General features: G+C 39.9%; 2 protein-coding genes across 2 annotated transcripts in view; both read left to right on the top strand.

Moving 5' to 3' along the window:
- The window catches only part of LOC133550468 (class I histocompatibility antigen, F10 alpha chain-like), a 229834-nt gene that overhangs the window by 150901 nt on the left and 52746 nt on the right, over positions 1 to 26187 (top strand). The window lies entirely within an intron of this gene.
- Positions 7563 to 9931, top strand: LOC133551938 (class I histocompatibility antigen, F10 alpha chain-like). The gene is made up of 3 exons (XM_061899150.1): positions 7563 to 7699; positions 8985 to 9251; positions 9531 to 9931. The coding sequence occupies exons 1-3, from the start codon at positions 7594 to 7596 to the stop codon at positions 9839 to 9841; spliced, it is 684 nt and encodes a 227-aa protein (XP_061755134.1). The 5' UTR covers positions 7563 to 7593; the 3' UTR covers positions 9842 to 9931.

Below are 26187 nucleotides of genomic sequence, written 5' to 3'. Positions count from 1 at the left end.
TCTATTTCAGAGGAGAATTCACTATCAGAACTATGCATATCGAGTTATCTCAGGGACATGAAAAAAGGAAGAGGGTGTGTGATCATGGTCAGATAAATGATTACTTTGTTCATGAAACATGAACAAGAGACGAGGGGCATATGGTCAAGGACTGTGGGCCACAGACACACAACACAAACATGCACACAACAACTCCACCATTTAAACAAACACATAAACAATAGCTCATCCACACACACAGAAACATACACTCACAAATTGCAGGCAATAAAATAAACATGGGAAAACAAATAGCTCCCCCCAAGAGCTTCTAAATATCCGATCACAAAAGTAAAAAACCAAAGAAGTAATATTAACAAAATATATACATATACATACACACACACACATATTTATATATATACATACAAATATATATACACACATATGTATGAGGTGTGGCAAGTATCACATATTTAATATGGAACAACTTCAAAATTGAAAAATAATTTCCTAGATGGTCCGCATTGCTGGCAGTAAGTCGGACACGTTTTTCCAGTGAGGGTTGGACTCCGCCAAGGCTGTCCTTTGTCACCGATTCTGTTCATAACTTTTATGGACAGAATTTCTAGGCGCAGTCAAGGCGTTGTGGGGTTCCGGTTTGGTGGCCATGGGATTAGGTCTCTACTTTTTGCAGATGATGTAGTCCTGATGGCTTCATCTGACCGGGATCTTCAGCTCTCGCTGGATCGGTTCGCAGCCGAGTGTGAAGCGACCGGAATGAGAATCAGCACCTCCAAGTCCGAGTCCATGGTTCTCGCCCGGAAAAGGGTGGAATGCCATCTCCGGGTTGGGGAGGAGACCCTGCCCCAAGTGGAGGAGTTCAAGTACCTAGGAGTCTTGTTCACGAGTGGGGGAAGAGTGGATCGTGGGATCGACAGGCGGAACGGTGCGGCGTCTTCAGTAATGCGGACGTTGTAGCGATCCGTTGTGGTGAAGAAGGAGCTGAGCCGGAAGGCAAAGCTCTCAATTTACCGGTCGATCTACGTTTCCATCCTCACCTATGGTCATGAGCTTTGGGTCATGACCGAAAGGATAAGATCACGGGTACAAGCGGCCGAAATGAGTTTGGGGCTTTCCCTTAGAGATAGGGTGAGAAGCTCTGCCATCCGGGAGGAACTCAAAGTAAAGCCGCTGCTCCTTCACATCGAGAGGAGCCAGATGAGGTGGTTCGGGCATCTGGTCAAGATGCCACCCGAACGCCTCCCTAGGGATGTGTTTAGGGCACGTCCAGCTGGTAAGAGGCCACGGGGAAGACCCAGGACACGTTGGGAAGACTATGTCTCCCGGCTGGCCTGGGAACGCCTCGGGATCCCCCGGGAAGAGCTAGACGAAGTGGCTGGAGATAGGGAAGTCTGGGCTTCACTGCTTATGCTGCTGCCCCCGCGACCCGACCTCGGATAAGCGGAAGATGATGGATGGATGGAATTTCCTAGATAATTCCCATTCATCGCACCATTTTCTCAGTGAGGTTCGGAAAAGAAAACAGAAAAAAAGAAAAAACAGTCCCGTGGCAACATGACGCGACAACGACTCAGGAAGTAAACAGGTCCATGCCTGTCTCCAGCACAGATGCACAACGACTAAAAAGTCATAGATGCACGACGAAAAAGACTCACTGAAGAAAAAATCTGACCAAAATAGTCTTACCAAGTGTCGTATGTCCATGTCTCTGTGTGGGTACACCAACGTTTAGCGGAGTTTACGAGGCTGCGGAGATAAACTTTGCAGCATCTGCTGGATTGTCCAAAAAGTGTTGTTGGGAGCCTTTGGAGAGTTTGATAGTTGCTGGATATATGAGAAAAGCTTCAAAGCCAGCTTTTCGAGCTCTGTACATCGTGGAGTAGCAGGGTCGTCTCAGCTTGGCTGTCGCGTCACTGGAGTCCGAGGCAAAGCGAACGGAGTTCCCGGAGAGCTGAAGAGGATGTTTCCTAGCCTCGTTCAGGATGCGATCCTTATCCGTGTACCGCAGACACCTCACTATCATCGTCCTGGGACGGGCAGATTGGCGCGGGGGGCCGATGCGATGGGCCTGCATGAGCTCCGGAGGATTAGCAGCCAGGGCAGGGAACCACTTGGGGATGTTGGCGGACAGCTAAGACAGCTAAGAATCCCAACACACAGCACCACACTTATTGACAACATATTCTGTAACATTGTGGATCAGACTGTAACTGGAGGCTTGTTAGTGAGTGACGTCCGTGATCATTTACCGGTGTTCATGGTGTACAATAATAACTGCAAAACATCCAAACCTGTAAATAGTGAATATTATCAAAGAGCCACAACAGAACAATCATTAACAGCACTTAAAAATGATTTAGCGAAACAAAACTGGGATTCTGTTTTTCAAACGTCAGATATAAATGCAGCTTATAATTTATTTCATGACATTTTTTTCTCACTTTATGATACACACTGCCCCATCAAAAAATGCACTATAAGTAACTCCAAAAAAAACTCCGTGGATAACCAAAGGGCTTGCGAACGCTTGCAAAAAGAAAAATTATTTATATAGGACTTTTTTTTAGGCAACAAACCATAGAAACAGAACAAAAGTACAAAACATATAAAAATAAATTAACCAGCATATTAAGAGCAAGCAGGAAATAATACACCACCAAACTATCAATCCAAAAGAAAAAGGATATAAAGGGAATTTGGAAGGTATTAAATACAATTATTGGGCATGGTTCAAATAGTCCTTGTTATCCGGAGTTTTTTGTTGAGAACGACCTAATCATAACTGACAAGAAAATGATTGCTGACGGCTTCGATATGTTTTTTGTTAATATTGGGCCTAAGCTGGCAAAAAAAATACCAATTGATGATGAACAGCCCATGGAATTTATTGAAAAAAATCCTTATTCGATGTTCCTTACTCCGACTGTCGAAAAGGAAGTCTTGGAGGTCATTCAGAAAAGCAAGAACAAAACATCACGTGACGTCCATGACCTCGACATGAGGACAGTCCGGAACGTAGCGGAAGAAATCATCAAACCATTCACACACATCTGCAATTTATCTTTTCGACTTGGACAATTTCCTTCACAAATGAAACTATCGAAAGTCATCCCCATCTTCAAATCTGGAGACAAACATCACTTCACTAATTACCGGCCCGTCTCCCTTCTGCCACAGTTATCAAAAATATTGGAAAAATTATTCGATAATAGACTTCGTGGCTTCAGTGAAAAGCACAAATTATTATCTGATCGTCAATATGGGTTCCAACAAAATAGATCAACTTCATTAGGTTTAATTAATTTGAGAACATTACTTATTTCCTTCTTCGCCTTCCTTGATGTTAATGATTCTAATATTCTCCCTCGAGATCTGTCATTTTTTTTCTCAATCTGCGTGAGCGTTTTGGAGAAATTGAGCACAGCTTCCTCATTGCTATGGACTCGTGATTTAATTGAAGACACCTCATTGCGGACAGTTTCAATGTCGGCAGCGTGCATGGCTAAAGTGTCATGAATTGAGCCAAGTTGTTCCTCCAATCGCTTTTGGGATCTATCCTCAGCCTCATTAAAACATTTCCTGAGTAAAGTCTCAAGATAGGCCTCAGTGACGACAGGTGTTTGAGACGAGGACGATCCCGAGTCCTTTGTTGCCTTTTTCATTGAACTTGAACTTTTGTAGCGGGTGTGCGAAAAATGACAAAGTGTTGTTAATGAAAGACAAAAAGTTATGGCAGAAATCAAAGTAGCATAGAGATTCTTTTAGGGTTTTTTTAGAGCAGGGGCGCTCACACTTTTTCTGCAGGCGAGCTACTTTTCAATTGACCAAGTCGAGGAGATCTACCTCATTCCTATTTATAATTTATATTTATTTAATCATGAAAGAGACATTTTTGTTAACAAGTTAATGGTGTTTAATGATAATACAAGCATGTTTAACACACATAGATTCCTTTCTTTCATGAAGACAAGAATATAAGTTGGTGTATTTGATTCTGATGACTTGCATTGATTGGAATTAGACAGTATCAATCAATCAATCAATCAATGTTTACTTATATAGCCCTAAATCACTAGTGTCTCAAAGGGCTGCACAAACCACTACGACATCCTCGGTAGGCCCACATAAGGGCAAGGAAAACTCACACCCAGTGGGACGTCGGTGACAATGATGACTATGAGAACATGATACTGTGATACTGATGATACTGGTGACTATGAGAACATGATACTGTGATACTGATGATACTGATGACTATGAGAACATATGGGAACATGATACTGTGAAAGATCAATCCATAATGGATCCAACACAGTCTCGAGAGTCCAGTCCAAAGCGGATCCAACACAGCAGCGAGAGTCCCGTTCACAGCGGAGCCAGCAGGAAACCATCCCAAGCGGAGGCTGATCAGCAGCGCAGAGATGTCCCCAGCCGATGCACAGGCGAGCAGTACATGGCCACCGGATCGGACCGGACTCCCTCCACAAAGGAGAGTGGGACATAGAAGAAAAAGAAAAGAAACGGCAGATCAACTGGTCTAAAGAGGGAGTCTATTTAAAAGCTAGAGTATACAAATGAGTTTTAAGGTGAGACTTAAATGCTTCTACTGAGGTAGCATCTCGAACTGTTACCGGGAGGGCATTCGAGAGTACTGGAGCCCGAAATGAAAACGCTCTATAGCCCGCAGACTTTTTTTGGGCTTTGGGAATCACTAATAAGCCGGAGTCCTTTGAACGCAGATTTCTTGCCGGGACATATGGTACAATACAATCGGCAAGATAGGCTGGAGCTAGACCGTGTAGTATTTTATACGTAAGTAGTAAAACCTTAAAGTCACATCTTAAGTGCACAGGAAGCCAGTGCAGGTGAGCCAGTACAGGCGTAATGTGATCAAACTTTCTTGTTCTTGTCAAAAGTCTAGCAGCCGCATTTTGTACCAACTCTAATCTTTTAATGCTAGACATGGGGAGACCCGAAAATAATACGTTACAGTAATCGAGGCGAGACGTAACAAACGCATGGATAATGATCTCAGCGTCTTTAGTGGACAGAATGGAGCGAATTTTAGCGATATTGTAGTGCTGATAACGTCCACATTTTCAAATGGAGGAAAAAAAAAGTCCTCCTTTCTGTCCAATACCACATGAAAGTGGTTGGATTTGGCATCTCATTTGTCCAACTTGCATACTCGTTTTTAAACACTTTGTTATGAGAGTAGCATATGTGTGTGGCCCTTTAATGTCTGGCAGCAGGTGAGTGACGTCAGTGAGTGTGCGGGTGGGCAAGCAAGTGAGAAAGCGGTCGCTGAGGGCGGGGGAGAAATACATTGGCATCAAACTCCGTAGCTTGCTAGCTTGTGCACGCTAGCTTTCTGAGACTCTTATTTTGTTAGCACAGGCAGGATGAAACAGGTCTTTTATGGTGAAGACAGGAACTGTGCAGTCGGTCTTTAGAGTTTTGACAGTAGGTACGGAGTCTCTAGAAATAAAATGTGTTTCTCTGCGTCCGCCCTGTTAGTGATTTCTTTCTTAAATATGAGCTCGCAGCAGCCAGCGTCATCTCACAAGATCCTCGGGTGCCGAGAATGTCAAACAACTGACGAAAGTGAAGTCTTGGTATGATTGATGATTGCTCATTTTTATGTCTATTTTTTAATGCCTGGCTTGAGATCGACTGACACACCCTCCGAGATCCACCAGTCGATCGCGATCGACGTAATGGGCACCCCTGTTTTAGAGCATGCAGGGGAGCTTCAGTTTTTCGACATGCTCTATTCCGCCATCTTGGATTAATTAATAATTTGTACTTCCCCTCCTGAGAGATTGGCACCTTCTTGTGGTTATTTTGTGCTTAGTCTTCAGGTGGCACACCCAAGTTGCACAGGTGTGAAGGTAGAGGCCTGACAAAGTGCAATCCTCGTCTCCAGGATGGAGTTGGACTCATAGGGCCTGATTTATTAAAGGTTTGCGTGTACTAAAAGACGTGCAAACCCGATAGCACACGCAGAGCTGATCTACTAAACCTGTGCAAAGTGGATTGTGTCTCTTAAGTGAGCAGAATAAGGCGTGCAATTTTGGGTCTCTGTCTTCATTAACATGCAAAATATATGCTGATCATTAAAACTCCCACAATACTGGGAGGAAATGCGAATATAATTATTTATCACGCCCAGTTCCCACACTTCCCAAATCGTCCTCCGGAAACTCTTATAGATACTTTGCTATCTCTGAGCCCAAATCATAAAAAATGTATCTCTGTGATAAATACCTCCTTAAGCTCAGTTGCTCCAAACTCTTTATCAGTGATAAGAGCCTCGTATATGTTTTCTTCCCAAGAGCAGTTGGGTCTGCTTATATATATATATATATATATGTATATATATATATATATATATATATATACATATAATTGATTGATGGATCTGAAGTTGATATGAAGACGATTGTGTTTAAAGTAAACTGTAAGAAAAAATATATTTTTTTATTTCTAATAAGTAGGACACTTTTGGATCCCCAATAATTTCAGTAGGATTTTTTTGTGTGTCATTGCTAAAAAAAAAAAAAAAAATACATCCATCCATCCATTTTCTACCGCTTATTCCCTTTTGGGGTCGCGGGGGGCGCTGGCGCCTATCTCAGCTACAATCGGGCGGAAGGCGGGGTACACCCTGGACAAGTCGCCCCCTCATCGCAGGGCCAACACAGATAGACAGACAACATTCACACTCACATTCACACACTAGGGCCAATTTAGTGTTGCCAATCAACCTATCCCCAGGTGCATGTTTTTGGAAGTGGGAGGAAGCCGGAGTACCCGGAGGGAACCCACGCATTCACGGGGAGAACATGCAAACTCCACACAGAAAGATCCCGAGCCTGGATTTGAACCCAGGACTGCAGGACCTTAGTATTGTGAGGCAGACGCACTAACCCCTCTGCCACCGTGAAGCCCAAAATAATACATTAAAATCAATATTTTTATTTGTTGAAATTTTTAAGCCTCCAATTATTATATACTCTCAAATATTCCACTTTAAAATTCTATTGGGGGAAACTATTGCATATTTTGTGTTTTTTTCCATAACAAAAGACGGTTTTCTTTGACAAAAAGGGCATACAACTTAAATCTTTGAAAAGGTTATATTGACAGATAGACCTAATGTTGATCTACAGATTTAAACCTGGAATAATAATAATACAAAATAATGACACATTTTAAATATTTTTTTGAACAAAATCCTTTGGGGTCCCTGGGATGAAGCCTGAGTGGAGACCTAAATGTATATTTTTATACATATATTGAATATGTTATATAGCAAAGTAAAAGTTGTGTTTCTTATCTAAGTAAATGTAACTCGTTACTACTCACCTACGTGGATAAGTGTGTTCACCTTTGACAGGTACGACAAAATAAAAATAAAAATGATCACCATCGAGTTCAATGTTTGGCTTTACCGTGTCTACTTGTACTTTCACTTTCTTTGATATTCTGCCAGCAGAAGCGTCTGCCTCACACTTTTCCCCCACGTTCAGCACTTTGGCCACAGCGAGTCCATCTCATGAAGGCTTTCTGCTGACTTTTTTACTCAGGATGAAACTTCCTGATGCAACCCTGGCCGGGAATCGAACCCATGCGAGGCAGATGCGTGTCCCGTTACCGGAGGTGGGACGCCTCACGCTTGGGAGACATAACGGAGGTGAAAGTTAAGACGTGAAATAAAAAGAAGTGAGGATGTCCTGCGGTGTAGCGACTTTATGTCTATCAATCATTATTTGTATTGATGCTTTCTTGAGAGGACTACAATACGATCACTGATCGGATGTTCCAGCCCTGTCATTACTTTTAACTCTCAATCTCACCTTCATTCCTCTTTCTTTCTTTTCTTTCCAAGTTTGGCGGCCAACTTGACAAACCTTTTTGTTGTCAAGTCACGTGATTTCCCAGAAAAGCCACACAAGCATTTACCTGACGTGGCCACAAGGGGCGCTCTCTAGTGAGTCCAGTAGAAGACTTCTTGTCAGTTGACTGCTGCCACTTTTCTGTGCAGAATAGCGTTTCGTTTTCTCTCCTCACTGTGACGTCACAGAATGCTGACTCCTCATTGGCTCAGGTGGAGTATTATAAAAAGAGCCTCGACAGTTCCTGGTTCATTTTTCCTGTTTGCGAGTCAAGCGAGTGTTCGTCACTTTTGTCTTTCTCTGCGGGATTAAAAGTGGCAAACATCTTTTTGTTTCGCGCTGACATCATGAACTTGTTTTTATTCTTTCTTCTGGTCGTGCAAATGCACAGCGTGACGCCTGGTAAGTCCTTTTTACAAGTTTATTAATATTTTATTCATAAATCCTCTTTGTGCCTTCACTTAGTTGACTTCTGATAGTTTCTGTTACTTATTGATTAATTATTGTTGTATTATTTAGGAGCTTTATTCATTAATCCTGGTTCTTTTTAAACATATTTTATTGTTTTCCCTTTTTCCCAGTAAAAATTCATAATGTTCCAAGAAGGTTACAGAAGCAGAGAAATCCATTTAAGCTCTTTATTTATTTTGACTTTAGTGTTTCTTATTCAAAGACTTATTTTTTCCAAGGCTTGTAAGAACGAACACGAATCTTCAAACACGGAAGTGTCAGAAACTAATCAAGTGTAGTAACATCACCCCGCCACAAGATGTCAGTAAGAGTCGACATCAAATGGGCAGAACAGGTTGTGTTCAACTCTGTTGTACTTTTTATTCAGCCTCCATTGCAGAAAATATATGTTTATTTTCAAAATGTTCAAACTGTCAACAGATGTTAGTAATATTATTAATATGTTGTATTTGTCATAGAACATGTGAGTCTTGACTGTGATATCTAGCAGTGTTTGATGTTCACTTTAAGACCCGACTGAAGACGGAAGGAGCTAAAATATTCACAGTGCAAGATTGTTGAACATGAAACAAAATAATAAAAAGTCATCCTGTTGTTGTTTTCTTCTTTCAGTGATTCACACGCTGCAGTATTTCCACACTGCGTCCTCTCAAGTTCCAAACTTCCCAGAGTATGTGAGTGTTGGTTATGTTGATGGAGTTCAGATTTCTCACTATGACAGCAACAGCAGGAAAGCAGAAGCCAAACAGGACTGGATGAACAAAATCACAGCAGAGGATCCAAAATACTGGCAGAGAGAAACAGAGATCAATGTTGTTAGTGAGTTGACTGGCAAACACAACCTTGAAGTTTTTAAGAAGCGTTTCAACCAAACTGGAGGTTTGTTTATGTTGAACTTTCTACTACTTAAATGTATTTGATGTACTCTTTTTATACTGTAGTAAACACACATTACTGCACTGATACTTGTCTCTGTCCATCCCATAATAACCTACACTAATACTGTGTGTGTGTGTGTGTGTGTGTGTGTGTGTGTGTGTGTGTGTGTGTGTGTGTGTGTGTGTGTGTGTGTGTGTGTCTGTGTGTGTGTCTGTGTGTGTGTCTGTGTGTGTGTGTGTGTGTGTGTCACTCTGCTTTACAACACTGTGTGTGTCTCAGGTGTTCACATTCTCCAGTTGATGTCTGGATGTGAATGGAATGATGAGACTGATGAAGTTAAAGGTTGGCGTCAGGAAGGTTATGATGGAGAAGATTTCATATCGTTGGACATGAAGACATGGACATTTACTGCAGCAAAACAACAAGCTTTCCCCACCAAACTCAAGTGGGACCAGGACAAACATCTACTAGATGACAAGAAGTTTTACTACACTGAGATATGTCCTTCTTACTTGAAGAAGCATGTGAACAATGGGAAGGAGGTCCTAATGAGAACAGGTAGAAACACAACATGTACTTTCACCTTTTAACTTGTTAGCACTCCCCCTATAGGAACATTACTGACATTACACCCTGTCTCTTTATACTCTTCACCTCATTCTCTCATTCTCTCCATCTTTACCTCCATCCTCACATTCTCTCCATCCTAACCTGTGTTCTCATCTTCTCTCCATCTTTACCTCCATCCTCACCTTCTCTCCATCTTTATCTCATTCTCTCCTTCTCTTGCATCTTTACCTCATTCTTACCTTCTCTCCATCTTTACCTTCTCTCCATATTTACCTCCGTTCTCTCCTTTTCCCTCCATCTTTACCTCCATCCTCAGGTTCTCTTCATCTTTACCGCTGTCCACTCTTACTCTCCATCTGTATCTCATTCTCTCCTTCTCTCTATCTTTACCTCATTCTCTCCATCTTTACCTCATTCTTACCTTCTCTCCATATTTACCTCCGTTCTCTCCTTTTCCCTCCATTTTTACCTCCATCCTCACTTTCTCTCCATCTTTACCTCTGTCCACTCTTACTGTCCTTCTTTACCTCCATCTACACTTTCTCTCCATCTTTATCTCATTCTCTCCTTCTCTCCATCTTTACCTCATTCTCTCCATCTTTACCTCATTCTTACTTTCTCTCCATCTTTATCTCATTCTCTCCTTCTCTCCATCTTTACCTCACTCTCTCCATCTTTACCTCATTCTTACCTTCTCTCCATCTTTACCTCCATCCACACCTTCTCTCCATATTTACCTCCGTTCTCTCCTTTTCCCTCCATCCTCAATTTCTCTCCATCTTTACCTCTGTCCACTCTTACTCTCCATCTTTACCTCCATCTACACTTTCTCTCCATCTTTACCTCATTCTCACCTTCTCTCCATTTTTACCTCCATCCACACCTTCTCTCCATATTTACCTCCGTTCTCTCCTTTTCCCTCCATTTTTACCTCCATCCTCACTTTCTCTCCATCTTTACCTCCGTCCACTCTTACTCTCCATCTTTACCTCCATCTACACTTTCTCTCCATCTTTACCTCATTCTCTCCATCTTTACCTCATTCTCACCTTCTCTCCATCTTTACCTCCGTTCTCTCCTTTTCCCTCCATCTTTACCTCCATCCTCACCTTCTCTCCATCTTTACCGCTGTCCACTCTTACTTTCCATCTTTATCTCATTCTCTCCTTTTCTCCATCTTTACCTCATTCTCAACTTCTCTCCATCTTTACCTCCCTCCACACCTTCTCTCCATCTTTACCTCTGTTCTCATCTTCTCTCCATCTTTACCTCCGTTCTCATCTTCTCTCCATCTTTACCTCCGTTCTCATCTTCTCTCTGTACCTCCATTTTCTCCGTCTTTACCTCCATTGACACCTTCTTTCCATCGACACCTTCACTCCATCTTTACCTCTGTTCTCATCTTTTCTCCATCTTTACCTCCATCCACACGTTCTCTCCATATTTACCTCTGTTCTCACTTTCTCTCCATCTTTACCTCCGTTATTACATTCTCTCCATCTTTGCCTCCATCCACACCTTTTCTCCATATTCTCTCCATCCACATCTTCTCATCTTTACCTCCATTCACACCTTCTCTCCATTCACACCTTCTCTCCATCCACACCTTCTCTCCATCCACACCTTCTCTCCATCTTTACCTCCATCCCCACCTTCTCTCCATCCACACCTTCTCCCCACGTTGTCCTGTGTTCACACGTGACATCACTTCCTGTGCAGAGCTTCCAGAGGTGTTCCTGCTCCAGAAGACGCCGTCCTCTCCGGTCAGCTGCATGGCGACAGGTTTCTACCCCGACGGTGCCGACCTGTTTTGGAGGAAAGACGGCGAGCAGATCTTCGAGGACGTGGAGCACGGAGAGATACTCCCCAACCACGACGGAACCTTCCAGATGTCGGTGGCGCTGAAAGTGGAGGTGACGGCCGACGTGGAGGGCAAGTACGAATGTGTGTTTCAGCTGTCAGGCGTCAAGGAGGACTTGGTCACCAAGCTGGAGAGAAGAAGCATCCTGAGCAACGCAAGCCATGAAGGTGAGAAAGACACATTTAGTTGGAGATGTTTCCCATCACAAGTCCACCTGTCACCATTATTGATCCATGTCACCATGACAACGCTTGACGTCTGCATGCAAAGTAGTCATGAAGGTTTCCTCTTCATGCTTTGTCACTCCACTTGTGCTTTTTTGCTCTCCACAGACAACTTGAGCGTCGCCCTCGCTGCCACGGCGGCGGTCCTCGCTGTGGCGGCCATCATCATCATCATCATCATCATGGTCATGGTCAGGCGTCACAGAAACAGACAAGGTGAGGGACGCCAATGTCCTCTGTCTTCTTCTTCTCGGTGCACTCGGTCCAGGCCGTGAGTTGATGCTTTCATCCGGGCTGCAAAGGTGCGGCCATCTTTTAGTTGCCTTCCAGCCAAACACTCAAAGATCCACAGAGACAGAGCGCACACTCTCACGTAGAAACACGGCGTGACGTGAGGGGAAAAGTCCACTTCACCTTGTTTCTCTTTCATTTCAGCCCAGTACGATCCAGCTGGTAAGTAAAACATCTTTTCTTTGAGCCGCAAGAAACAAAGCCGTGGTGAAGCGTCACTCACATGGAGGTCTGATGTGGACCTTTGTTACAAGTTTAGCCGGAAAAGCCCAACTGGAGCTGACTCCTTCACAATAAAAGTCCCTCCTGTGAGCACACGCAATACAAAGTCTGGCATATCTCACTTTTGACAGGAGTCCTCATGATGAGGATCAGCCAAATGAGACATCAAGTGTGCTGACTCGTCATGTTTCCAAGTCACACCTCAAAGATCTGATGTGAGTGACGAGGCACCTTCTGGATGTTCTTCCTTCACCGTTTGCGTTTGTCCCGCAGCTCGCCACGGCGGCGTGGAGCTCGACGAGAACGTGCAGGCGGCTGAAGGCTGAGTAAGCTCACATGGACTGTCTGCACCTCCAAATGTTCTTGTGTGAAGATGATGTTCAACTTGGATTCACCTGCTTCTGTCGGGAATGTGCTGAGTGGTCTTCTTCCTCCAGGATGCTTTGTGCACTGGAACACAGGGAGATGTCTCCATCGCTGAGGGACGTCATCACACTCGGAGATGAGATGGAGATGTGCTTTGTTCTTCGTCCGACTGCTCCTCACGCTATTCCATGTATTCTTCTTTGGCCGTTAAAAGACTTTCAAGATCAAACGTTGGTGGCTGTAAAATCGCACGTTTCATGGCCTTGACGTCATGACGAGGATTTCTTCTTTTCTTTCAAAGGCCGCTGCTTATGATCAATATCACATTGTGTCACATCTCTGTCAATAAATCCGTTTTTTTCTCCACTCGCCTCGCACTGCTTTCTTGGGGACCAGGAAGAGTCTCAGTCATAAAAATGGTAGAAGTAGGTAATTTTTGTTTATGTTTTTACTTTTTCACTCAACACTTAAATCCCTTGATCAATTTCAGGTTTATCCGTCCTTATCAGTCTTTTTTTTTTCATAATTTACGCCATTTTTGTCAAAACCTTGTTTTGTTATGGCAAAAGCACAAAATAATAGTTTTTACTAAACGTAATTGCAATCTTAAATATGTCAATAATTCATAACATCATCGATTTTAATTCATAATTTTTTTTTGAGCAATGACAATTAAAACTTGTCCCACTGAAATTATTAGGATCCAAACGGGCCCCACTCATAAAAATAAGTCAAACATTTATTTTTACTTTCAACACTTAAGTCCCTCGATAAACTTCAGATCCATCCCTCGTTTCTGTGACGACCTGTCACGTCAGGTGTCACGCGGTCCGTTTGCGTTTGTGTTTATCTCCTAGTCAGCGCTCTTATTTTGGTCCCACTTCCTGCTTGTCTCCCTGAGTCCTTTTCCCTCCTCACCTGTCGCTGATTGGCAGCCTGGCCACACCTGGTCATGGGGTGAGGGTGATGGGTCAAATGCAGAGGAAAATCTCACCACACCTAGTGTGTGTGTGACAATCATTGGTACTTTTACTTTAATCAACTGGCTTCGATTTATGCCTGCCTCGCCCTCCAGTCAGGGCTCAAGGATTGTTTTGTGAAACGTTACTTTGGTTTTTCTGTATGCTGCTTATGCTTCTGTGCACTTCCCTGCTGCACCTCCTTGTGCTCCCTGTGGGAATTAAAAGACTCTCACCCGCACGTCGTCCTCCTGTCTCCTGCATCTTGGGGTCACAACTAGAGCAGCCATGCAAGTACGTGACAGCTTCTTCATTCCTTTTTTTTTTTTTTTTTTTGCCCTATTAGTCAAAAACCCTTTTTTTTGTAGGATAAACACTAAATATCCTATAAAAATACTCTTAAGTCAAATTTTGTATGTGACGTAATTGGAGCCATGACTAGTTTCAATAATTTGTAACAACATTGAGTTTGATTCATTATTATTTTTGAGCAATGACAGCTTTAAAGAGAAAACAACCTGCATGGCAGCTTTATTAGACTCAACAATGCAACTTTTCTTTGTTCCATTTCACATGTTTTCACCTCTTTTATTCCACTATTTAGGTTTTTTCTATACACTATCTGTAGAATGTGTCGTGTATGAGCTTATATGGGACATAATGTATAATATTTCTAATTGCCTTTTTCTTTTTCATGCCTTTTTAACCTGAGTCCTTCAAGCAAAATCGTTCCAAAAATCAGCAAACCCGCCTTTCTTCTTCCTCCGTCAAAAGTAGGTGAATCCACAAATATAAATAACGACAGACCGATTTCCAAATTGGGTTAATGTTGAATGTCCAATCCAAGATGGCCGACAGGACTGTCTTTTGTTTGTCTGCTTGTCAAAGTGGTCTGAATTTCTATGTGTTTTAGTCCCTTTTTTTTAGCCGATTTAAGTAAATTGCACTAGTTTTAAGCGTAACAATTGATGACTGAAGGCTTACTTCCAAAAAGTGGTATTTCTGACTGCTTTTGTTGGATTTGGAAACCTGGAGGCCTCTGACCTGCAGAAGCCGGGAGATGTTTTGCTAGCTGAAATTTTGGCCTTCCATCTGCCACAGTCTGGATCTATACTAGTCTCAGCTTGGCCTTCCACTACCTACAGTCTGAGTCGACTGGCTTCATCTTGGCCTTCTGTCTTCCACGGCCTGGATCCATCTTAGCCTCAGACTGACTAAAGCTGGGCCTCTGCTAGCCTTAGCTTGGTCTTCCAACTCTTGTAGCTTGGACATCTGAACTTTGATTATTGGACCTGGGTAGGTAGTAAAACAATTTAACAATGACTTTGACAAAAGCTCTCTGTTTAATATTAATGCTTTTTCCTGGACTTGTTTTCTGCAATTGTAGTGGGGTACCTGACCAGGTGCTCCACCAACCTTTAACTCTACCAAACGCAATAACAATCACCTGGTCCTTTGAAACTACAGCATTTACACAAAGGTTATTGATATCCACATGTGGGTCAGTGCTAAATAATTCTAACCAGCTTCAGTTATGGTGTATTTCTGTGCTAAACAGATGGTTTTCTCCTTCTGATATTACTCATTTTGATATTGTGAAGCCAAATAATGTTGTCATGAGGTCACCTTGCCATATGAAACGGAAAATCTTTATATTGCTCTTACTTCTGCTATCAGGCAATGTGCAACCAAATCCAGGCCCAGCTTTATACAACATCAGTACTCCTGATGAACTTAGAGCTAGCCCATAGCAAAGCAAAATTGAAGATGAGATCTCATATATGTCTTATATATATCTCCTAGACATAAAAGAGCACTAATCGAGACCAAAGTAGATTTCTCATTCTTTTCAAATGTAGCTCCTGAGAAATAAGGCTCGCAGTGAGCACTGTGAGAGATCTCAAAGTTGTCTAACAGTTATCTCTTTTTCCGATTTCAACAAAGACCAAAATGAGAGATGAATGAGCTGGTCTCCAATATGTCTCAATAATGACTCAGTGAGAGATGCACATGGTTTTATTTCTCACTACTCACTGTTTGAGTTCTCAGATGTCTCTTTGCTATTTCGGCAAAAAGACAATCAATGAGCATTGGTTTCAATATGTCTCAATGATGTCTGAGTGAGAGATATACTTGGTTTTGTCTCTCACTGCTCACTATTTGAGTTGTAATATACCCGTTTTCTGGCTTGGAAAAAATAATTTCAAAAATGCATTTTAATTGACACAGTTTAATTATACCTCAATCATACTCCAGTTTATCTCACGCTAACATTTGGAGAAAATAATTAATTCAGGCAATATGGATAAATGGTCTGTAATCTAAATGGTTTGTTTAAATAATTTTCTACTTAATTTGTTGATTTCTTATCCACACGCCATGTACAGTAACTCAGTGACTACAATTGTGAGATTTAAAACTGAACCCAAACAATACTGATATGATCACAAGACACTTTTTAAGAGCTTTTAACATTTGTGAACTTTCTAGAGCAGTGGTTCTCAAACTCTTTTAACAAGGTACCACTTCAGAAGATATTTGGCTCTCCAACCACCATTATAAGGACTAATATTAAAATACAGTAGCATAGTAGGCCTATGTATTCATTAAAAAAAGACAGTGGTTTTATTAAACAAGTAAATTTAATAAATTGGCCACTGAAATATTACACACAATGCAAAAACATAATCAACAATGATACTCCATATACAGTACATATTTACAGACTTTTACAGCATCCACGGCAACATCACATCAGTGTGTATTTTCAGAGCATTTATAACAATGATCAAAAAATTGATTTGTGGCTTCTTAGGCCAGTTCAGTTCTTAATTATCTAAAACTTTTCAAGTGTGTTGGGGAAATGAACTGCAAACACAATGCCAAGCATAGATGTGAAGTCAAGGAAAACAACTTTACCCAATATGTCATCCAAGGATACTACTGTACTGGCAGAAGTTTCCAATAGGGGAATAACATAACTGCATGTCTCATATGTTACACTATCTTGCAGCAAAGAAAAACCTGCATGTTTAAATTCACGAACAAGGGCCCATTTGGCACATGAATGTGCTACGGTAAACAAGAAATCAATCTGTACATACTTTAAAAAAAAGGATGAGAATCTTTCTTCTGACACACTAGTCCCACAAAACAGGCATTTTATTTGTTTACTTTCTATTGGCCCAAAACAATTACTGGAGGATTTATGTAATATAATAAGCGATGATGCAGAGTGGGATAAAAAAAGTTTTTGAACTTCTGCACACTGTTTAAGCAGTCTGTGTTCAGACTATCGGGATAAAGCAACTTGAACATTTTGAGCATATCGCTTAGGGCCTTATCAGTGACTTTATGACAGTTTACATAACCCATGATGATCAGAAGGCACTCTGCCATGGCTTCTGATGCATTGTCATGTATTGGTTTGTCTGTTGTGTCCTTGAAATTTGACTCTTCTGCACACTCCTCACTCAAACTATCTTCAAATCCTTCATAAAACGTATGTCCGTCATTGTACATCCAATCCCCTATATCAGGGAGAGCTTCCTCAAATGATTGAGATGAATCATACTCAGCATCGACATGTAGTTTAGTTGTTAGGCCATCAGGAGGATCTGTGAGGGCTGTTCTGGAAAATGTTTTTCCATTGTCTTTGATAGTCAGAAGTAGAAATATTTTCATGTGCTGAAATTAAAATAGAATACAAATCATTAAAGGTTTTTTATAACATTTTGTCAAAAGGCAAAACGTATAACATCTCAGCATATCGCTCACATTCTTACACTCAAAAGTTTGTCATATTTTAGCAGGATTTGCTTCGTGACAAAATTCACAACAAAACAATAGTCAGACACAGAAGACGGTGGGTGTACCTGGCAGGTAGGGAGAGGCTTGATGTTCCAGAGTGGTACATCCTGCACGGTCACCTGAAGGTTGGATGTGTTCCATTTGAAGAGCAGTGTTTTGGGATCCTTCAGGAGGCACCGCCTCCTTCAGTGTTATTCTGCTGCTATCCCCTGACACAAAGAAGAGGAACCAAAAAACTCAAAAGACTAAGATTTAGTAAACACACAGCATCAAACCAAACCTATGAGAAAGGATCTTGACGAGGGATGCAACATTATTGTAAATATTACGTTACATTGGTTTCAAAATTTTCACAATAATGCCGTGATGTGTGACGCTATCAAACGAGAACTCCAGTGGGTGTGTTTTTTTCTGACAATATTAAGTGGGCTCATCTGAGAAGTAAACTCGATCTCCCATGATAACCCGCGTAGTGTGGGACAACAAAGTTCAAACAGGGGACATTATATAGGGGTGAAAAAGTGGAAGTGTGCAGGAGTGACGGGAATGTTTGTGCTTCGGTGATCCGAGGAATTGTTGCTGTGAAATATTTCTGTGCCTATAACTGTCGTGCTTGTTTAACCTTAAATAAAGTCTGCATAATACAAGGTAAAGCTTGCCACGTTCATCCAGACCATTTTCAAGTCGGCCCAGAGCTGTTGCACCTCACCAAAGGAAATGTGGACATGCACAAAATAAGAAATTTGCCGACACTTCACACCACAATGTCTACAATAAGTTAGGGACTATGAGTAATATATTAGAATGAGTTGTATTTTAGAACCATTATTTGGAAAATATCATTGATGTGAAACCAAGACGTAAGCAAGGGACAATATCCATTTGTGAGGTATTTATATGATTAAAAGTCAAATTATTAGTTAATTCCTAAGAATCAGTATTTTACAAACTAATACTAACATTTCCATTGCAAATGACAGTTTCTTAGGAAGTTAAAAGTAAAAAAAACACTAAACTAAACAGCAGTGATGTAACAATACCAAAATGTCATATCACCGTTACTGTGACCAAAATGATCACTGTTTGCATTATAATCGCATTATTGTTGAATGTGCTAAAAATGTAATCAAACCCACAATAATACCAAGTTATATTAAAAAAAAACATACCAGACAAACACAGTATAGTTTCTTGGCTAAAGAAACATTATTGTTCTACATTAGTTACACTGCAAGTTTACTGTTAATGTCAGTTTAAAGACACATATTTGAAAGTTTTGTTTTTTGTTTGTTTTTGTGTGTTACTTGAAATTCTGGAATTCTGCACCATTCCTTTGCACCTGAAATACCTGTTTATAATAATAAATATGACTACAACATATGAACATTATGTTTGTGTTCAATTATAGTAATTGTGTTTATCCTAAACATTCCTGCTACTTCATTTAACACCATCCATCCATCCATTTTTTACCGCTTATTCCCTTTGGAGTCGCGGGGGGTGCTGGTGCCTATCTCAGCTACAATCGGGCGGAAGGCGGTGTACACCCAGGACAAGTCCCCACCTCATCGCAGGGCCAACACAGATAGACAGACAACATTCACACTCACATTCACACACCAGGGACCATTTAGTGTTGCCAATTAACCTATCCCCAGGTGCATGTCTTTGGACTTTGACATTTTTGTAAAAATATCTTATTGTGGCTTTAACACTGTGACGATATCATACAGTGAAATGTTGATATTGTTACATCCCTAATCATGACCTGATGTTACCTACCAGCCTTAACTTGAAGGTGAAAGATTCAAAAAACATCAATTACACATGCTGAGATTACTTATATTTCAAGTTTCATTCTTCATACTGTAATCAGGGTAAAAGAAAGCAATATTTCCATGCTTGTTCCTGACAAACTGTGGACAGCTTTTTATCCTTCTATCTGGTCTGTAAATCTCAATCAGAACTAATCCATTTAAACAAAGAAAACGCATATACATGTAACTTACTTAGCCATTGCTCATCAGTCTTCACATAGGTGGTTGCAGGACGACATGACTGCAGGAAGAAAAATAAAATATCATATATCTGCTGCCAGTTTAATGCACCACAACTATGCCAGTCTGCTTACCAGCTTTACAGTCCTTCTTGATCATTTATTTGAGTCGACTTCTTTACCAGTTCTTCTCCATCGTTTTCCAGGTTTTCATTTTGTCATTTCGACACTCCAATACTATGTAAATACAGACAAGGGTTGCTGGAATATACAGTGGAACTTCTTGTAAATGTAAAACTCTATATTATGTTGAAGCAGTGTATGTTCAGTAATTTATATTGTTCAACTTCAAATGTTCTTTGAACATTTACTTCTATCATTGCTATTTCACTATGGGATGTATGAAGTGTAGTTTATCACTTGAGATGCCTCGCTGGAGGTAACTTTCATAGCTTCTAGCAAGGTTGAATGCGGCATTTATAGCTATATTTCCGTAAATCAGTGACGTTACAGTAGTTTAAAAAATACTAACTCGTGTATGTTAAAGTAATTTAAATACCAAAACAAAAACAATAAATGGTATTACTTACTTGCAGTTGTTATTCCTTCAGTGCCGAATTGTTTCTTCAAGTCACATCCGCCCACTAAATGCGCATGCGTGTTTTTCAGGTAGAGCAAATATGATTGGACAGATTCATGGGGCGCCGTGCCAAATCTCGCGAGAGTGTCGTTGAGATCCACATCTCAGAATTTAGATAAAGTTGATTTTCTCCTTATATGACCATCTGAAAATAGCCATTTTTGGCTATGAGTAACTTTCAAAGGAAGGAAATTTAGAAAATTTACGCTTTCTATCAGACGGCGGCGGACATGACGCGTGGTTTGCCGTCAGTTAACGTCAGAAGAAGAAGAAGAGGCGGGGAAACAGTAGGTGGCGTAACATTTGAACTTTGTCTGTGCGCCTACCTTAAACTAAAACGAGGAAGAAGAAGAAAGCGAAGAAGAAAGAGAAGAAGAAGCGGGAAAGTTTTTGGAAACGACAGTCGCAACGCTTGCGACATGAGACTTGGAGAGGTAAGTATGCTAATATTTTTTAGTTGGTCAACCATGTAATGTTGTGAAATGAAAATATTTAACTGTTGTGAAATGAAAATATTTAACTGTTGTGACAACGGAGCGGTCCTTTAGGAGGCTGCGGTAACCATAATGGCGTCTGCCCAACAAGTAATGTTAGCATACATAATGACCTTCACAATTGGATTCTACAGTGCATATTAATTTGGGGAGCTTAACTTAAAAATGTTTTTTATAATACTGTTGTAGATAAAGTGACACTCGACAAAGGAGGTCCGGGTTGAATTTTATCGGTAAGGCTGGCTATTTGCAATAAATAAGAGATTACATCCAAAAGTATTAAATGATTCACTAATTTGCCCCGCCATTTTGAAACCAGCAGTATATTTGCTTACTCGCTGGCAGAGGCACAGTATGTTTTGTATCATGCTATCGATTGTATAAACTGTATATATTTAGGAAAATAAAGTAGGTATGTGTGTAAAATGTTAAACATTCATTAAATGAATTCGGTATTATCAGTCAGGTCTTGTTAAGACTAGCAACATGATATAAGAATAGTTTTCCTGTGATACATGTTTAAAAAATTATGATTGTGTTAACCTGGTCAAAATGCACTAATTATGGTCAACCTCTTCAATACAAAGTCATTGGGGCTCGAGATTATATTCATGACCTTTTTGTTAAAAATACTATAACTTTCCTAAAATGTACCCCATTATAAAAAGGTGCCATCAAGCCCACCGCACATCAAAATAGATACGAATTAAACTAAGAATTAAACTGTCTGGTTTAAGATTTTTTTTTACTATAGCCAGAACGATCATAAATTATAATTTTGTTTACTTGTTTTTAACAAAAGTTAAATATGATTCACCCTAAAAGTTACCATCCATATGGAGTGACCCCATATATGTAAATAATTTCAATTTATATAATAGTTCCATCCATATATTTTCTACTGCTTTTCCCTTTCGTGTCGTGGGGGTGCTATGTCCTATCCCAGTTCCGCTCGGGCGAAAGGCGGGGTACACCATGGACAAGTCAACTTAGATCGACAGACAACATTCACACACGCGTCAATTTAGTGTTGCCAATCAACCTATCCTTAGTTTGTGATCCAAAATGTATTTTTTCATTTACAGCATGGACCAAAAGTAAACGACTACAAGAAAGAGGTTAAGAGTTCCCACAAAGAAAATGAAGGACCTGCATAATTCTCCTCCCCCAATTAAGCAATCTGGTAAGTTTCTATGTATGTGTGGCAAAGCGGACTACGGTTAAGCCAAATTGCAGTACATGTAGCTAACAAACTGGAAAAAGGACTTTATTAGTTTGTGTAGTATTTAAATATCAGCTGAGAATACCACCTTGGGAAAGTTGCCCCAAGGAAGTTAGGTAACAATACCCTAATTGTAATGAGGCTACACACCTCTAAGACAGCGATGGGCAAGCTCTTCCTACTGCATCTGCTTTAAAATGCAAATAGGGATGGGGAGAGGGAATAATCATAACATTGATGTCCAAATGAGATGACAAATACCAGTCCAATTTTTTATACTCAAATTAACTATTTTAAACACTTTCTCTTTTGCACTCTCTCTTTCAGATTGTTTGGCATTTGTCAGATGGGAGGACGGTTATACCGGCAAAATCTTTACAGGAGCAGACATTTTGCCAAGAGATGAAGCTCCTGTGCAGATCTTAGATCTTAAAACAGGAGATTCTGTTTTAGCAAAGTGGTCAGATAGTAAATTTTATAGGGCAACTGTTGAACATATTTTAGGAAAAGATCAGACTCAGTCACCAAAAGGCTGCCAAACTCCACAGGAGTTATTTTTAAATATGTTGAAAGCCAGTGAGCCATCACACTCAACATCAGGGTCTGAAACCATTACAGTAGATCAGAAACCACTGTCTGAACATGATAATATTACAGCGCTGAATCTATCAAGTGACGGGGGACTTGTAACAGGCGGCAACACTGCCTATGGGTAAGCTTGACATTTATTACCTCATCCCTATGGGTCTACAAGTTCAAAACGTTTAATCTTTAGCAAATTTAGTGAATTTCAAAACCCAAAAAAACAGCATTAATTTAAACATTATTTTATTTGCCATCAAATCATTGTTTCAGTAAATAGTATGTTAATGACAAATACAAATATTTGATGTATTAAGTTGCCCAAAACCCAACATCTGTATCCACTCTGATTTCAGGATTAAAAGTTCTGAACTTGTGGACCCTGAAAACAATTTGTTGCCATCATTTTATTACTTTTTAGTTATGGTCAAAACGTTCATAGAGTGTAAATATCCACTCTACAATCTCATGTGTCAAAACTAGGGAGTAACAAAATGAACATTTCATGTCATGGTTACAATTGTTATCACAGTATTGATGAATGTGCTCAAGAAGTACTTGAACACACACTGAAATCTTATAAACAAGTTTTATTGAGAAAAATTTACACAATATGTACTTTCTTAACAGTTTTTAAACATTCAGTTTCACGTCAAAATATAAATTCCGTTTGTTTTTTTTTTCAATTAAATATAAATAAGAATATGATAAATATAAATAAAAGTAGTTTAAGGATGGGAGTTCAAGGATGAGTGTCAAAAAATCCGGAGCTAACTTCTTATCAGCAATCAAGTATTAACTAAACACTTGTAGGTTCTCAGAGCAACACTCATCGGAAATGTGTCCAGTAAAAACCTGTCCGATCGGAGCGTTCAACAATAACAAAAATTCCATGGATGAATTAAGTAAACAATATCCCAAAAATAGGATCCAAACAAAATTTGTGGAACGCTCTCCTTGGCCGCTGGTACTTGCTGCTGCTCTTGCCTAAACACCGCACTGAATTTCAGGACAGGGACACCAAAACAAGCTTGGCTTGCTAGTTAGCATAATTATCATCATCGAGCTAGCTTACTTGTTGTTGATACTGTTACATGATTGGCTGTTGGCGTGTCACTTCCATTGCTCAGTAAATACTGTTAACTGATTGTCTGTTGTAGCATGTCACTTCCATTGCTCAGTGACACTTCCTGTTTTCTGTTTACTGGGTTCCCAAAGCGCGAGTGACCTCATGCAGCGAATCATGCTGGCTCCAATATTTTATCGAAAGCATTTAATATTGATATGATTATGTGTATTGCGATGTATAATTATTGTTTTATTGGCCCAGTGCTATGTAGTATTGATTCTTAAAAAATATTTTCGGGGCTTTTGTCGGAGCCCTACATGCGGATGGAAATGTTCCTCTTTTTTGTGAATTTTCCTCCTCTTTTGTCAAAGGGTGCTCACATGCCTGTGCTTCCTTTGTGGAGAAAGGAGGTAGGGCAGAAATCTCAATAAGCAATAGTTTAAAAAAAAAAACATATTTAAACAAAATATAAGTACTGGTTTGACAGTTTATACTTAATTGTACATTTCATAAATAATCCTGAGATATATAAAGTAATAACTTTTTCGTGATAGTCAATGTTATGTATCACTTACTATTAAAAAAATCTGTTATTTGTTATTGTTGACTAAGTGAGTTGTCTATTTCCTTGCAGTCAAGATGATTTCATCTTCAGTACTGGTCCAGTTCCTTTGTCTTTGATGTGAAATGTTTTTGTTAAGGAGTACTGTACAGAATGATTATAGATATAGTCAATTTTGGTCATGGTACATTTATTTTCATTATTGGTACTGTCCATCATAGAATGAGGAGAACAAATCATTTATACATTGGTGATTTTGTAGTTCGATGTCTGTTACTTATATTATTATTTTTAGTAATATCATTATAGGCACACTTCAATTGTAAGTGATAGAATCCAAAACAAAAATCCGCAAAATCACATTGTATGAATTTTTTAAAAGTAATTAATTTGCATCTTATTGCATGAAATTTATATTTGATACTTCAGAGAAGTAGAGGTTACTAGGTGATCAATTCCGTGGAGAAAAAAAAATGCAAGTTACTTGAAAATAATAAAATGTGTAATTTTTTGTTTTGTTTTAGATTTTACAGAACCACCAGTCTATTAAATACTTGTTCTCCTCACTGCACATAGACTAAGGTCCACTTTGGCCGCTGCAGGTTAAAATATACTGTAGGTCATTTCAGTAATTTTTTTGTAGTTCAGTATTTCTCATCTCTTTTGATGTTGTATATACATATATGGACAAATTGGGTTTATACAATTGTAATCTATTGTTCAATGAAATATCACGATAGGTTTACCAGAGAGGGAACCATTGGTCCATCACCCTACAGCGGCAATACAGCCATCCCATCACTGTATGACCTCCACATCAATTGTCAATTTCCTTACGGAGGCCATATATCTAGCCTATCACCATATGACAGGGGTGTCCAAAGTGCGGCCCGGGGGCCATTTGGGGCCCCCAGGTCATTCTTTAACGGCACATTTTAAAAATACAACTGAAAAAAATAAAAAGTGATAAAAAGCGCAAACAGGTGAAATGTAACAAGAAAATGTTGCAATGCTTTAATAACACAAAGATGCCATGCAGGCTGTTTCTTTCTTTAAAAAATAATGAATCAAAATCAATGTCATTTTGAATTATTGACCTATTCAAAACTTCAATTACGTCACGTTAAATATTCCACTTTAAGATATTTTTTGGGGAAAATGTTGCATATTTTGTGTTTTGCCATATAAAAAAACTGAGCTGTTTTTTTTTTTTTTAAAGAAGGGCCTAAAACAAACAAACCAGAAAAATTAAACAACAATAAAAGTTCTAAAATTGACGGATATATCTGAGGTTGATCTCGAGATTATTGTGCTAAAAGTAAACAGTAAAAAAAATGTATTATTTATTTTTTAACACTTTAACGAGTAGGACACTTTGGGATCCCCAATTATTTTAGTGTGATTTGTTTTTAAGTGTCATTCCTCAAAAAAAAATAATGATTAAATATCCAAAATTAAGGCTCCAATTATTATATAATCTCAAAAATTCCACCCCAAAAAGTTATTGGATGAAAATATTGCATATTTTGTGTTTTTTCCATTTTTTTTTTCCTAATGTTGATCTAGAGATTTAAAACATGAATAATGATAATAATACTGAATAATGACACATTTTTAATATTTTTTTTGACCAAAACCCTTTGGGGTCCCGGGATCATAACTAAGTGGAGGCCTAACTGTATATTTTTTTTATACATTTATTGTATTGGTTTTTAAAATATGAAAATGGCCCCCGCTTGCTTTGATTTTTCAGTGTGCGGCCCTCAGTGGAAAAAGTTTGGACACCCCTGCCATATGGTCTCAACATAAAAGGTCCATTTCCCTACGAAGACCATGCATCCTGCCCATCAACCAATGGCCTCACCACCGAAGGTTGAACACTCTGGAGGCTGTACACCCCGCCTATCCCCACACGACTTCAACACCGCTGGCCCATCACCAAATGTCCACAACACCTCTGGTCCTTCACCCGGCGTACACAATAGCTTGCCACCTAGCCGGGTGAATCCACCTGAGAATAAAAACGCAGCTTTCCTGGCACCAGACAGGAGAGATGCACTCAACCCAT

This window comes from Nerophis ophidion, linkage group LG04 (assembly GCF_033978795.1).
Source record: "Nerophis ophidion isolate RoL-2023_Sa linkage group LG04, RoL_Noph_v1.0, whole genome shotgun sequence".
In the NCBI taxonomy this organism is placed as follows: Eukaryota; Metazoa; Chordata; class Actinopteri; order Syngnathiformes; family Syngnathidae; genus Nerophis; species Nerophis ophidion.
Note: the sequence above shows the minus strand (reverse complement) of the source record. Positions and strands in the feature narration are given on the sequence as shown.

Bases quoted from the DNA above. Each gene is read 5' to 3' on its own strand.
- LOC133551938 (XM_061899150.1), top strand. From the start codon at position 7,594: ATGAAACTTCCTGATGCAACCCTGGCCGGGAATCGAACCCATGCGAGG. The intron at 7,700-8,984 runs GTGAAAGTTAAG...TTCTTCTTTCAG, and splicing joins GCTTGGGAGACATAACGGAG to TGATTCACACGCTGCAGTAT. The intron at 9,252-9,530 runs GTTTGTTTATGT...TGTGTGTCTCAG, and splicing joins GCGTTTCAACCAAACTGGAG to GTGTTCACATTCTCCAGTTG.